The following is a 14,818-nucleotide window of genomic DNA, read 5'->3' on the forward strand; positions in this document are numbered from 1 at the left end:
GGGTGAGACTTTCCAGACAGTAATTGTCTGGCTCATCCTCTCCCCCACCAACCCCTTCTGAAGAAGTGTGTATTTCCCTGCTGTCTCACAGGGCCTTCCCTGGGCACCCTGCGGGGCAAGGACGGGTGCAGACTGTGGGCAGCAGCCTCTGTGCCCCAAGGAACATCTTTCCTGTGACTTTGCAGTTCCTTGGGATTAGGTGCTTTCTATCCATAATGGTTGGCCTCCAGTCTTCATGGTCCTTTCACTGGCTCTTCATTTTCCTTTTTAAAAGTACATCTTTACCCAGATGGTATATGGAGCAGCTTCTAAAAATAAAAGGTACCCCTTTCTCTTTGCCTTCTGCATTGCTGTGTGTCCCTCTGTCTCCTCTGTGAGCTGCATCCCACTGCCCTGGAAAATGTTCCCCTTCTCCATCTCTTCTCTTCCCCTTTCCTGAGGCTCATGATACCCTGGCTGGGTCCAGCCCAAGTGGGGGCTGCAGCCTCACTCGTGCTGTGTTTCCTGCGCCTGGTCCCCAAGGGGGCTGGTGCCAGCGCAGCGTCTTGGCATTGCTGGGTGCCCCGGTGGAGTCCTGGGTGGCCCTGGAGGGTCCCTGTTCCCTGCTGGGCAGGAGCAGGAACAGGGAGGTCCTTTCTTGCTGCATTCACTTCTCTCTGCCCTGCCGAGCAGCTGGAGACTTGGGCAGGACCCAGGGAGGCCTCTTAACTGCCCTGCCCGGCTGCTGCTGATGCCGGCGGGGGCACATGGGCCAGGCTGCATGGCCAGAGCGGTCTCCTCTGTGCCATCCTCGCGCCCGTTCGTGTTCACAAGACCAGTGCAGCACGGCTGCCAGCACTGCCTGCACCTTCCCCGGGGCCAGCACCAGCTCTGGCCTTCTCAGTGGCACAGCCAGAGAAGGACACCGGTACGTATCCGTGGCCTTGGAGATGCCCCTTGGTGGGCTTTCGGCTGGCTGAGGTAGGTACTCGTCCTGGGCAGGCAGGTGGTGGCAAGCCAGCCGTTGGATTTGTGGTGCTATTAGCATGGTGCAGACTTGCGTTGTTGCCTAATCCTGCGCCTTGCTCTGCTGCTCTTTCCTGCCCATGGGCTGTCTATCCCAGGCTCTTGTCTAACCTTCTTTGCCACAATATCTCACAGGCTTTAATCTGCTTATCCTTGTAACCCTGCTATAAGGTAAAGGATAGTTATCCTCATTTCAGAGGAAGGGAACTGAAGTGATTCTTTTCAAATGCAGATTAGAGTTTAATGATGCAGAGATAAAGATTTTAAAAACATACCTGAGACAACAGGCATAAGACACGCAACCGAGCTGGGTGTTTCAACAAATCCCATTAAATACCTCTGTCTTTTGCAGCTATTACTGTCTCGGGGCAGATCTGGCCCAGGAGGCAGTGCTCAAGTGACCCACGCCAGAGCACGCAGGGAGCCCGTGGAGGTGCACGGCGCAGAGGCAGCCTGGGCCCTCTGCCCGCCTGGGGCCGGGGCTGCTCAGCACTCCTGCAAGCCCAGCCGCCTCCGCTCCGGGGTCTGACGTCAGGTGCCCACCCCGGCAAGCGCGGCGGCTCCTGGCTGGGCTGCCCAATTGGCAAAACGTGTCATGGTGCAGCTTGTTCTGCTGGAAGCGGTTTTCCGTGGCTGGAGCAGCCCCCAGGGTGTTTCCAGAACCGTGTCCGGTGCAGGCCAGGCACAGGGGGACAGAGCTGGCCCCGCACCTGCGCAACAGCAGTAGTTCAATTTTCCAGGCTGGGTGTGCAGGTGACACAACAGCCTCCATTCAAAGCACATGGTGAAACCTGAGTTACCCAAGTGCTTGAGAGCCTCTGCTGCCTTTAGAAACGAAAACTAAAGCAAGCTTGTGCTGAGAGTGCATGTGTAATAATGTAAGGTCGGGAATAAGAGTGAGCACTCACTTTCCCAAGCTGGGTCTGGTCTGTGAAAGATGAGGAGGGCGTAAGGGAGCTTGGTGATGCCCAGGCCCAAGGTGAATTTTGCTTTGAATTAGGAGGTGGCGAGTGTGCAGGCTGCCTCTGTCCCTGCAATACCTGCAGCGCCAAGCACACTGCACTGCTAAATGAAGAGTGAGCAATGGCCAGGGGCTGACTTTGCTGTCACCGTCCAGGGAACTGACCACTGCAGCAGATCGGATTAAAAAGCAGAGCATGGGGTTCCTGGGCATGACCCTGGCAGTAGGCACCATGGGCTGTGCCCTTGCCTCACCGGCTGTTCCCCACAGCTCTCCCGCAGGGTTTCGTGCAGGTCTCACTGGGATATTGTGCACAGCTCCTGGGAATTGTTGCTGTGCTTGTGGGAATGCCGCGGCTTGGGCTGCGGAGAGGTCAGTGCCTTTGTCTTGCTGCAGGGAGTTTATCTCTGCGGATCTTGCCTGGTTTCCTGGGTCAGGCTTCACCTCCTGTGTTATCAGCAAACGCAGGAACAGCCCGCTGCAGCGCCAGGCTGCGTAGGAACCTCTCGACCCCCTTGCAGGGGGAGGCGACTCTCGCACAGCCCTCCCACGCTAACGGGCACTCACCGGGCCCAAGCCCGAGGGCCGGGGCTGGGATACGTGCAGCCCCCACAGATGCAATTCTCCCGACGGCTTCCCCATGCGGGATGCGTGTTGCCTCGCCGGCAGCACCGTTGCTGCACGCTGGGTGCAGGCAGCGGGCACGGCGGTGTGCAGGGCAGCAGTCCCGCTCGCGCAGCAGGGCCGTGGTGGTAGCTGCACTCGGAGGAGGAGGAGGAGGAGGCAGTGGAGCTGGCAGGGCCGTCCCCGCTCCCATCTCCCATTGGGTCCCCCATCCCAAATGCGTGGAAGGGACAGATCTCCCCCGGCAGTGCTGACGGCACCGGCTCCCCCTTCCCCCCAGGCTGCCCTGTCCCAGCACATCCTCTCCTTCCCAGCAGCTCCTGCCGGACCCCTCCAGCTGTCTCCACAAACCCAAACCATTAGCATTTCCTGTTCAAACATTTCCAATAAATAAATGGAGACATCATGCCACAAGCCCGCAAGTGACCCAGAGGCGGGTCTGAGGCCGGGATGGACACGACCACCCAGCGCCCGACCCCCTGGCTGGGCGCCAGCGCTGCCTTTGTTTGAATTCCCGGGTGAGTAAGCGCTTGGCTGACGCCAGCCAAAACACTGTAAGAAATTATTTTTGATATTAAATAAATTGTTTTCAGTAAATCTGCTCATGCACCAGGGTCCAGAAGCTGCCCGTGGCACTGGCGCAGGCGCAGGGAGCTGGAGTCCTCTCTCGCTGGCCTCATCCAGGCCGTGCGGGGGCACATGCAGCACTCGGAGGCCTCCCAGCTGGGACCGGCTGGGCCACGGACGCCTCCGGCTCCCGCCTGCCCCGGCAGCGCCACCAAGCTCCCGCTGCTGGCCAGCAGCCTGGCCGCGCTGCGGCGGTGCAGCACATTGGGTGTCCTGGCGGGCACTGGGTGCTCTCTGTCAAGGCTCTGCCTCCCTCGCCTGCAAGTGCAGCGGGGAGCTCCGCTCTCCAGGACCCTTGCCCTGTCCTGGGGCTGTGAGCGAGGCACAGGGGATGGTTCCCTCTAGGAAGGGTGCGAGCATCGCACCCACCAGGTGATAGAAGGCATTCAGTGGTTGCAGCGACACGATACCGTGTGCTGTGCTTGCTCCTTTGGGCGCCTGTCCTCTTGCGTGTTCATGCACAACCTGACTGCTTGGGACCAGTGATGTCTGCACTGTGGCAGGTCTGCACTGTGTGTGTGCTGAGGTCCTTCCCTGCAAGGCCTGCAGGGCTCCGTCCTCCTCCTTAACGCTGAACTGTTTGCTCCTACTCTTTCCTGCAGCTCTTCCTTTGGCACCACCTAAATTTGAGGGCCTTTAGTCTTGTTGCATTTCTGATGTCCATGTGGCAGCCTCTGAGGTGCTTTTGTTGCCTACAGCCCACAGTAACACGCCTGGGAGCACACACTCAGCCTTTTCTCCATCTTCTGCCCAAATGAGGGTGCAGGAGGCTTCCAGCTCCGTGCCAACATCCCTGGCACCGACCTTTCACAGGCCCGGCAGCACAATATTGTGTTTTCTTCAGTTCTGCCTGTCCCCTTTGTTGTCCCTAGGGCACCCCAAGCCCTGGAGGGTGGCAGCTGTCTCACTGTGTTGAGGGGCTTCCTCGGCTGTGCAAAAGGCCATGCTTTGCTGTAGCAGTCCCTCTCCTCTCCTGCAGGCTGGGGATGCTCTGGGATTTACAGCGCAGTCTTTGTCTCTACTTGGTCCTCTGAAGAGGCCATTGGCACCATTAGGAAACCACCTTCTTTAATGCACAAGGGTAGCAGGCTGCAGTGCCAGGGCATCTGATTCAGTGGTCACAGCCTCTTAGTATGGCCTACAAAGATCTGCCAGAAGGTGCTGATGCAGAAGGGAAAATTAGAAGAAAGCAGGTCTCCAAAACAGGCTTTCTGAGCCCCACTGGCTCATCCTTCGGCAAGCCCATGGATCAGACCATGCCCGGTCCCCTCCGGGCAGGGAGCTGCGCTGCTCTGGGGACATCCTTAGGACAAGTGGACACCGAGACGATGAGCATGACTATGTAGGTCCCAACAGATCCGTATTCTGAGCTGGGACTTGGAGGCACTCCGGAGTGTCCACGTGAGAATAAATCACAGCAGCAACCCTGAGAAACCAGGCGGAGAGCAGCACAGCACAGGGAAGGCAGGATAGGGAGGACAGCCTAGGGAGCTACCCCTGGCCCAGAGTGTCCCTGAGGAAGGGCCAGTGACATGTGGCCAAGAGGATTTTTAGGCAACTTGAAAACATTTTTGTCTCAGAAATGATGGTTGAATCTGTGCCATCTTGCAATACCATTAGGAGGTATAATGCCAAATCCCACATTCAGGATAAATCCAGTGGGTTTTGTCAAGTGGCTAAAGGACACTCCAGAAATACTATTTCCCGGCAGGACTCAGGCACATTTCTGACGTGAGCGCTGCTATAGGTCTGAGCGGTGGTGAGTCGGAGGATATGCCTGTTATTCTCAGGAACGCACAGGCCTTGTCCTCACTGCTTTATGTCACTCTTGGGCTTTCAGCTGGAAGCGGAGAAGGTGGCTTTGGAGCTAACCAAGCTCTTTCATGGTGAGAATTAGGAAAAATGCCAGGAGTAGGGTTTCCACTACAATTTTTTTTTTCATCAGAAAATTATGTTTTGCTGAAGCCAAAACTTCCTGCAGGAACATGTTGTCTTAGGCAAAATGTTGCTTTTAAAATTTTCTGAAGCGTTTAAGGAGGCTGAAACGTTTTTTGATGCAGAACATATAGACGGTCTATCCCAGAAGAACTGTTCAGGTAGTGAAGCATTACCTTCTGGCATTACAGCACTCCAGAAACTGAAATGCAGCAAAACTGCATTTTAAAGATTTTATTTTACGGAGAAACTTCAAAAGGTCTTTTCTGATTTGGATTTGTTTAATATCTTTAGTTTCTCTCTTGATAAAGGGAAACCCCTGTTGCTCCCACCTACAGCTGGGGAAGGGGGGAGATGCGTGTGCATGAGTTTGCCCCGCTTGGGGGGCAGGTGGCTCCGCAGGTGCAGTGCTGTCGAGCATCTGAGGGTTCACCTGCGTTTCAGCACGAGCGCGGTCCCGCAGAGCGGTGCGGGGGCAGTGCTGGGGGCCCCTCTCGAGCCCGAACGGTGCCCCTCAGCGGGGCCGGCCGCCCCGTCTGCCAGGAGGGCTGGGTGCCATCAGCACGCGGAGGCGCTGACAGACGGACCCGGAGAGGGGCCGCCCAGGGCCGGAAACTCCTGATCCCTCTTTATCTGCCCCTCAGCCTGCTCTCTCATCTCCCCGTCACGCTCTCCGTCTCGCCTGGTATCTCACGCTCCTTTTCCCTCGCCTCCCCGGGCTGCTGGGGGCGGCCCCAGCGCTCCGCTCCCAGCCGCGGGCCCCCAGAGCCGGGCTCACCCCAGGTCGCCACTGCTTGTCGCGAGACCGGTGTCCCTGCAAGACGGGGAGCCGCGGCGGCCGGGGTTTCTTCCAAGGAGCCGCGACAGGGTCCGGGTCAGGGCCCCGCTCCGCAGGGCTCAACCCGTCAGCAGCTGCAGGCGTCGCCGAGGGTGTCCTCCGCGCGCCGCTGGCCTCGGCCGCTTCCCGCAGCAGGCTGGAGTGGGAGGAGAGTCTCCATCCAGGCTTGGCAACGCCCGCTGCCACCTCCCCAAATGTGCGGGCTGCTCCCGGGTCAGGGCCCTGCTGGGTCCCCAGGTCAGGGGCCCAAGAGCAAGTGCGAATCTTCCGCGTGGTTTTGCTCAGCCCCCGATTCCCTGTCTTCCTTTGCAAACCCGTTTCCCCAGCTGGCTGGGGCAGTGGCAGGGGCCGGGGCGGGGGGGTCGGGATCCAGAGTTAATGTAGCTGCCCCTAAACATGCTGCCAGAGATCAGCTAATCTGATAATTACAGCAACAAAAGCCATTTAGACAAACCATGACCTGACCCCGGGAGCTTGGAATGAAAACATTTTACCCTCCTCTGTCTGGATCCTGCGCTGAGAAAACATCTGTATTCGGAGGAACGCTGGGAAAATAACCCCCGTGCACATCACCCAGCGGGAATGGCCATCGCTCCTCTCCCCACTGGTGCGGTGCATCGTCTGCACCCGCCAGCGCCCGCTGAGGCTGGCAGCTCCTCAGGGCAGGGACCGTACGTCCTTGCTGTGGTCCTGGGATGGTGGGGGGGGGGCGCAGCGCGAGGAAGAGGATGGGCCAGAGATGGGAGCAGCGCCAGGGTGGACCTTGCAAGGGGAAGCACAGAGAAGGAGTGAGCGGCGCTCGCCTGCACCACCACACCTGATACTGTCCCAGAAAGGGCTTTTGCAGAGACCCCGGGTGGCTGGAGCGTGTGGAGAGGGGACCTGGGGCCCCCGGGGTGGCTCTGAGCTCTGTGGGGAGCACCAGGGCTGGCCACCACGCCGCCCCCCGGGTCGCTAGCTGCCCAGAAGGGCTGCGTGTGGGGGGCCGTGCTGTGTGCGGCACGGCGGTGCACACCCGGGGGGCCGTTTCGCTCTGGGTAAGGTGCGCAAGCCTTCGCGTTGAGTGGCAGGTCATTTCTGGCTGTCAGTCTGAGGCGGGAGATGAAGGCAAGGGTGCCTCAGGGCCAGCTCCCATGTTTCTCCCGGTTTTACATACATTTTGGTGGCACCCTTTGTGTAGGCTGAGGAGATGAAAGCTCAGGGCCAGAGGGATCTTGCTAAGGCACAGCCACCCCACGTGGGGGCCCAGCAGCCTCCTGCTTTCTGCCTGTCTGTCTCGATCCTGCATCTGTTCCCAGAGCCGGCTCTGCACTGCGCAGCCAAGGGCACGTGGAGCCAGCCGGGGCTGGGGACACTGAGACGCCCCGGCAGGTTGCTTCTGCCACATCAGCTCCAGCTTCGATCCTGGCCTTGCAACAGAGCAGATGGTCTCTGCTGTACTGGCCCTGCTGAGCTCACACTGCCCACGAGCCTCCAGGGAAGTGGATCAAGGAGGGTGCCAGTTTGGGGAAACCCAGTTTGGGAAATCGCACTTTTTCATGCAACTGGCGCTCTTCAGTCCACTCCGGCATTCCCATGGGTCTGCCACAGCTGCTTGGCAACGCCAGCTTGGCAGGCAGCGCCACATCCCTTTCGTGACTTCCCTGCTCTGCACTGGGAAAGGGCTTGGCCATGTCCCCAGATATCCCAGCGCTCTTTGGAGAGCGGTAGGATTAGAAACCAGTAAGTGCAGTGAGAGCCTGCCAGTCTGGGGACTCCCCTGCACTTCCGTCTGCTCCAGAAATAGGCTGCTCTGAGCAGTCTTGGGAAGCTTTTCCCTTCTCAACATCCCAGTTGCCATGCAGTGCTGTACTCCCCATGAGCAGAAACTACGGCTCACCCTGCGAGGAGCTACCTCCATCTACCCCTGACCCCTTGGTCATCTTCATCTGCTTCCCTGCTCATCGCTGCGCTGTGTCTGGCTTAGCAGCACCCACAGACCTCAAGAAACCCAAGTACTCTTTATCGGGTTAGGGTTAGAGATGAGGGTAAGATTAGGTAATGAGGACAGCTTTTGACAATGTCAGGTGTTTGCTGGAGCTCATAGCTATTCCAGACAGCAGGACTAAAGCCCCTTCTAGGTTTCAACTGTCTTTTCTCAAGGTTTGATAGAGGTTTTGTCTGAGTTAGGGTTGGGTTAAAAAAAACATGATGATCAGGGACTAGGCCTAATGTCTTGCTCCTCTGTCTTTCCCATTGCTCTGTTTTCTCCTAAGGCAGAAACTTGAGCATGCTGCTGGGCTGTCTTCGCCTCTTCCTCACTGTTGTGCTAAATATAAAGTGCACTGGGCAGTTCTTCCAGGTGCTGCCCAGAGCCATGAGAGATGAAGGCTCTGCCCCCCCAGGCTTGTGGCACAGCACTGTCTTTCTCCAAGGGCAACGAGATTCAGGAGCCACCTTCGGCATAAAAGCCAAACTGGTTTTAAGAGGGATTTTGGCTGGGTTAACAACAGGAGTCTATGACACAGGCTGTCTGCAAAAACGTTTGGGAACAGAAAGTCCTTCCCAATCCTGTATTCCTGTGTTTTATGTCACAAGGGGTGGTACACATCTTCTGGATCATGCTGATGGGTCTGTTATTCACAACGTCCTTCCTGTTTCCCTTGAAGACTTTCCCAGGTGCTGCAGGTTTTCAGACAGATTCCCACAAACTTCAAAAGCCATTTGAGAAAGGCAGCAAGTTACTAACGGGGCACGTAACGTACCAGCCTCCAGCAAAACCCCTCTCCCATGGTTTTCCCCATCCCATTTCTCCTACAGAAGCTGCAGGGAAGGCAGCGAGGCAGGAGGGGATGAAATGAGTGCGCGATCCCCAGCTGCAGCTCGCTACGCAAGGCCTCGCTGGCAGGGCGAGGAGGCTCGAGCGAGGGGTGCGAGGGCGATGCCGGAGGGCGGGCGCTCTCCCTGCCGGGTCTGGAGGCTCCTGCAGTCTCTGCTTGTGTCAGGGCCGCCTGCTGCCGCTGCCCGGGCCCCCGGGACACCTGCAGCCCGTCCCCTCTCGGCCGTGCCAGTGGCCACGAGTCAGTCCTCATCAGCGAGGTATTTCTGCGCCGGACCCGGCCCGGCCCTGCTGTCTGCTCTGCTCTCCGCGGGCTGCCGCCCGAGCGCCCTGCAGCCGCCTGGCGCTCAGCAGAAAAATGCATAAGCCTGGGGGGTTTTTTTGTTTTGTTTTGTTTCTTTTTTCTTTTTCCCTGCTAAACGGCAGGCCTGTACGGTGCAGTCCCGCCGGCCGCCGCGGCGCGATCCGCAGGCCAGCTCTGCCCTCTGCCGTCCCCCCCAGCACAGGCAGGAGCGAGCCGCGGGGAGCGGCGCGGGCTGGCGGCCAGGGCCCGGCTCGGCGGGGCGCCCCCGGGTGCGGGGGCGAGGCAGCGCCCACGGGGCCTCCCGCTGCCGCGACACCGAGGGTCCCCAGGGTCCGCCCCGGCCCCGCACCGCCGCCACACCTCGGCTCCCCGGCGCAGAGGGCGGCCGCGATGGCGGCGCCGGCGTCACGGCCCCTCTCGCGTCACGGCCCCGGCGGCGTCAGCGGGCGCCGCGCCGCGCCGCGCCCGCCGCCGGCGCCGCCGCGATTGGCTCCCCGCGCTCCGCCCGCGCGGCCATTGGCGCCCGCCCCGACGGCCGGCACGGCCCGCCGCTGATTGACGGCGGCGGGGGAGGGCGGGGCTGCCGGCGGCTCGCCGATTGGCGGCGGGCGGCCCCGCCCCGCCCCGCCGGTGAAGGTGAGCGTCTCCTCTAGGCTGCGCGGGGGGCGCGCGCCGATCGCCCCGCAACGGACCGCGCCGCCCGCCGCCATGGCCGCCTCCATCTTCGCCGCCGTCCCGCGCGCCCCGCCCGTCGCCGTCTTCAAGCTCACGGCGGACTTCCGGGAGGACGGGGACGCGCGGAAGGTCAACCTGGGCGTGGGCGGTGAGTCCGCCGCCCCCCCGGGCCCGTCGGAGCCCCCCGCGGCCCCTCCGGGCGAGGGGGCGGCGGGTGCCGCGCGGTCGGGCCTGCCGGGGGCCGCCGGCTGCGGGTCCTGCCTGCGCCCCGGGGGGCGCCGCGGGGCCGGGGGGCGCCGTCCGCCCGCCCCGCCGGCGGGTGCTGCGTGTCCTCGTGGCCGAAAGGTCACCGGCGCCGCTCTGATGGCCGCCGGCGCGGCGGGCTGACGCGTGAGGCGCGGCGTCTCACCTGCTATGTGCAGCTGGCCGCCTCCGGGAGCTGCCGGGGGAGCCAAGGTCATCGCGGCGGCTGGTTTGTGCCAGCCGGGGCTCTCCGCGTGCCTCGGGCTGCTTTCCTCCTCGTGCGTTTGTCCCTGGAGGCAGCCGGAGCATCCCTCCGAAAGGTCAGCAAGGCCACGGGCGCTGGGGACACGAGGGACACGGCTCTCCCTTTCCTTGCAGCCTACCGCACGGACGAGGGGCAGCCATGGGTCCTCCCGGTAGTGAGGAAAGTGGAGCAGATGATTGCCAACGACGCCAGCTTGAACCACGAGTACTTGCCCATCCTCGGCCTGCCCGAGTTCAGGGCCAATGCCTCCCGGATTGCGCTGGGTGATGACAGCCCTGCCATCAAGGAGAACCGGGTATGTGGCACGCAGGGAGGCAGGGGGGGCTCTTCTCTGTGGAACAGCTGTCTGGGTCCATGGGGTATCTCTGTAGCAGACAAGGGAGAAGAGTGTGTGTGTGAGGTAAGGGCATTTGGGCAGGATTTACAGATTTTTCTCTGACAAGGTGTTTTGCTGGTTATAGCTTACTTCTTGAATCCATATATACAAAGTTGTTTGTGCAAGTAATCACAAGGTTTTTGAAAAGGCGGAACTTGAGCTGTGGCTGGAGTTTGCTTTCCTCTGCTTTTAGTGGTTGCCCTGCAGGAAACCAAAGTCCAAGAATAGAGCACCTTCCCAGTGATAAGCAACTCTGGTACTAGCTGGGCATCAGCTTTGTGTTGAAAAGTAATAAACAACTGGAGTCTATTTCTAATTTTGGAAGGTGTCAGGGTGGATCTGAGGTTGAAGAAGATTGAAGACTGCTGAGATGAGATGCTCTCTGTTTCAGATCGGAAGTGTACAGTCCTTGGGTGGGACAGGTGCTCTGCGTATTGGAGCAGAGTTTCTGAGACGATGGTACAATGGAAACAACAACACGGCAACCCCTGTCTACATCTCCTCTCCGTCCTGGGGTGAGTGCTGTCATCAGTACTGCCTACTCCTTGCAGAAAGCCCTGTAGGTCAGTGGCCGAAGCATGGACAGCTGAGTTCCTCACAGTGCAGGTGCCTAGGCAGTGGAAGGGGGCCTTTCTCATGTGGATGAAGGAAATGACTCTGTCACATCTGTTGGTGACATTCAGGGAGGTATTGAGACTGGAGAAAGTGGCTTGCTGGAGGCTGCTTTTCTGAACTGTCATTTCTTTTCTCAGAGAACCACAACTCTGTGTTTGTGGATGCTGGCTTTAAAGATATTAGAACTTACCATTACTGGGATGCTGCCAAGAGGGGACTGGATCTCCATGGTCTGCTGGATGACATGGAGGTGAGTAAAACTGTCTTGGGATGGACTGAGACAGGTCCTGTGCTATCAGCAGCTGGCTGCGCTCTTGCATGATGTGCCTGAAACTGGATCTCTGCTAAAGAGACTGCTGGTGCCCACAGCAGATGGAAGCCTCTACCTCTGCTCTGGGTGCTAAGAAATGTCAGTCCGTATGACCAAGACCTGCTCTCTTCTCAGAAAGCCCCAGAATTCTCCATCTTCATCCTCCATGCCTGTGCACACAACCCAACAGGCACTGACCCTACTCCAGACGAGTGGAAGCAGATTGCTGCTGTTATGAAGGTATGGGCTGCTTCTGGGGCAGATGCAGTGCCGAGGGGACAGGTAGTTCTTGAGCCAGCTGGAGCGCTTGCATCCAGAATGGGTTCTAGGAAATGGCATGAGATGTGGTAGGAGCTGAAAGAGTCACGCTGGGCAGGTGTTGAAGGGAGAAGCGGACAGCATGCTGGGTGTCTGTGTTGCAAGGACAGAGTGCTCAGAGGACAGAGGCATCCCAGTTCTGATCAGGCTTCCAAGTTCTTGCTTTCAAACTGTGAGGCATGGGCTGCAGTGAGGTTTCTCATGCTAGAAAGACTCTCTGGGGCACCTGCTTTTCACACGTGCTGGATAGTAGGATGTGAAATAGTATATCTCTGTTGTGCCCCCTTTGTGCTTCTCTAGAATGGGGAGGAGGCAGCTACCGCAATGGTTTCTCATGTATTTGACCTTTTTTTGACCACATTAGTCTTTCTATTCCTTTGCCCTAGTAGAAGAAAAATGTCCCAGTCTGGTCTTGCTGGGCCACAGGCCCTGCAATTCACCTAGAAGCTCAATGTTTTTCCCCCCCCCCCCCCTCCTGTGGGGATGGTGGAGGGGGTAAAGAGAAGGTTGTGGGGAAGGGTTTCCCTCTAACACTGTTCCTCCTTGCAGCGCCGGTTCCTGTTTCCATTCTTCGACTCGGCATATCAAGGTTTTGCCTCTGGCAGCCTGGACAAGGATGCCTGGGCTGTGCGATACTTTGTCTCCGAGGGCTTTGAGCTCTTCTGTGCACAGTCGTTTTCCAAGAACTTTGGGCTCTACAGTGAGTGTCCGTCAGCAAGCTGGCCGGGCAGCGTCATACCCAGACAGATGGGGCTGGCATGCTGGGGGGAAGGGAGCGCTCTGCTTTGCAGTGATGTGTGGGGCCAATGGCTCATGTGTCTTGATTTGTCCACAGATGAGCGTGTGGGGAATCTGACTGTGGTGGGGAAGGACGCAGACAATGTGCAGCGTGTGCTTTCCCAGATGGAGAAGATCGTGCGCACCACTTGGTCCAACCCTCCCTCCCAAGGAGCGCGCATTGTGGCAACTACACTTGCTTCCCCACAGCTCTTTGCTGAGTGGTAAGCGTTGCCAGGGCCAGTGGGAGAGGGGAAGGGGAAGCTGTCTCTGAGCGTCAGCCTTAGCTAGAGAGCTCCAATGCAGACAGGTTATCCTCACTCATGGCTTCCTGCCTGCTGCAGGAAGGACAATGTGAAGACTATGGCAGATCGGGTCTTGCTGATGCGTTCAGAGCTCCGGTCTCGCCTGGAGTCCCTTGGGACCCCAGGCACCTGGAACCACATCACAGAGCAGATCGGCATGTTTAGCTTCACAGGGCTTAACCGTAAGTACCAAGTTGTCTGGCGCTGCCTTGGGAGAAGAAGGGAGAATTGGGTGAGGAAGGTTGTGCTGGGAGAGAAATGGGCTGAAGTCAAGGCTGGTATCTCTGGGGGACCTCACTGGGGTCCTGGTATTCCTACCACAGTTAGCTGGAAAATGTTTTAAGCTTATGGCTTGTTGAGCTTCTACCTGGTCCTCTTCATCACTGCCACTGTGGGTAGGCAGGGACGAAGCATCAGACTGCATTTCAGAGGCTAACGCTGGAAGTTTTCTCCTTGTTGTGAAAGATTCCAGCAGCCTTGACTGGTTCTTTGGGCTTTTCTGAGCTGTGGGGTCACCAGTCTGACCTGAAGTCCAATTGTTTCCTCAGCTAAACAGGTGGAGTACATGATCAAAGAGAAACACATCTACCTGATGGCCAGTGGGCGCATCAACATGTGTGGCCTGACTACCAAGAACCTGGACTATGTGGCCAAGTCCATCCATGAAGCCGTCACAAAGATCCAGTGAAGCACATGAACAACCAAATTTATATGAAGTCACCAAAGCTGTAGTGTGTAGTCCATGTCCTTCCCTGCTCATGGCTTGCCTTGCCCACGCTTCCTGGGGTTTAATAAAGGTGGGAGCAGCAGCTCAATCAGGGATAATCATCTTTTGGCCTTTCTGAAAGACCCCTTGCAATATGGCAAGCCAGTTTCCCCAGGAGGTGGGGGCAGCACGAGCCTTCTTGGCTCTTGTTTGACTGACAGCAGCCTGGTCTTTGGGCGCTTAGAACTGCATCTGTAGCACATCCAAATCAAGCCCATGTAACTGATCAGTTTGGTCCAGGCTGAGTCTTGCACCAGTGCACTGTGTTTATGGGATAATGGCCCAAATGGTTGGGCTCTCACCGGATCTGTGGACTGGTGTCACTTGGTAGTATTTTGGTGGGGGTGAAGCCAGTGCTGACTTTCTTTCCCCCACCCAGTTCTGAGCCTTATGCGAGCAAACATTTGTAATTGTGGTAACTGCTTCTTTGTGTTGCTGACAGAAAATTAAACCTCCATCTCTGAACACTACCCCTGCCTTTTGTGATGTCTGCCCAATGTTGGTGTTGCCTTGTGGCCTGGTGCTGGCAGGCTACTGCCTGAGGAAGGGCCTGTGCTGTGGAGCTGTACCACTTACTACTATGAGGCCCAGAACTGAGGGCGACTCCTCTTTCTCTTCCTTGCTGCTCCAGGCTGTGGTAGCCTCTTCTAAGGCTCAGGTTAAAGCCCTGGCATCCTGGCTTGTCTGCTGGCTCTTACCCAATTTGTGTTTTAAGGCTTTCCCTTTCTCCCTTGCTGTGTTGTGTCTCTGACAATCACAACTGTTATTAATGGGGCACAGTTCTGTCAGGAGAGCATAGTTTAGAGCTTCCTGTGACTCTACATGAAGAAGCTGACCAATTCCTCCCATGTCAGTCTTGTATTCCCCTTTCTGCCCCTACCCTATGCTGTCTAGCCTACCCTTTCCGTCTGTATGTGCTTGCTCTCTGGATGGTCACGTTACTCAGCCATCCGGCCATCTCCTCCCTGGCTCAGACCTCCTGGCCTGCTGCTGATCTGTTAAAAAGCAGATATTTCCTGTTCTCCCTTCTCAGCAGGTCTCTCTCCTACTCTCTCT

At 58.1% G+C, this 14,818-nt stretch overlaps 1 protein-coding gene across 1 annotated transcript; it reads left to right on the plus strand.

Annotated features, from left to right (window-relative positions):
• The first annotated feature begins 9,719 nt into the window (after positions 1-9,719).
• On the plus strand, positions 9,720-14,232 carry GOT1 (glutamic-oxaloacetic transaminase 1). Its single transcript, XM_067300108.1, has 9 exons — positions 9,720-9,935; positions 10,409-10,590; positions 11,063-11,186; positions 11,424-11,536; positions 11,732-11,836; positions 12,464-12,614; positions 12,750-12,915; positions 13,036-13,178; positions 13,545-14,232. The coding sequence occupies exons 1-9, from the start codon at positions 9,821-9,823 to the stop codon at positions 13,682-13,684; spliced, it is 1,239 nt and encodes a 412-aa protein (XP_067156209.1). The 5' UTR covers positions 9,720-9,820; the 3' UTR covers positions 13,685-14,232.
• The last annotated feature ends 586 nt before the right edge of the window (positions 14,233-14,818 follow it).

The sequence above is a fragment of the Apteryx mantelli genome, chromosome 7, assembly GCF_036417845.1.
Source record: "Apteryx mantelli isolate bAptMan1 chromosome 7, bAptMan1.hap1, whole genome shotgun sequence".
Lineage (NCBI taxonomy): Eukaryota > Metazoa > Chordata > Aves > Apterygiformes > Apterygidae > Apteryx > Apteryx mantelli.

Excerpts from the sequence above, each read along its gene's own strand:
- GOT1 (XM_067300108.1), top strand. The coding sequence starts at position 9,821 with ATGGCCGCCTCCATCTTCGCCGCCGTCCCGCGCGCCCCGCCCGTCGCC. Across the intron at positions 9,936-10,408 it reads GGTCAACCTGGGCGTGGGCG|CCTACCGCACGGACGAGGGG; the intron begins GTGAGTCCGCCG and ends CTTTCCTTGCAG. Across the intron at positions 11,537-11,731 it reads GTCTGCTGGATGACATGGAG|AAAGCCCCAGAATTCTCCAT; the intron begins GTGAGTAAAACT and ends CTCTCTTCTCAG.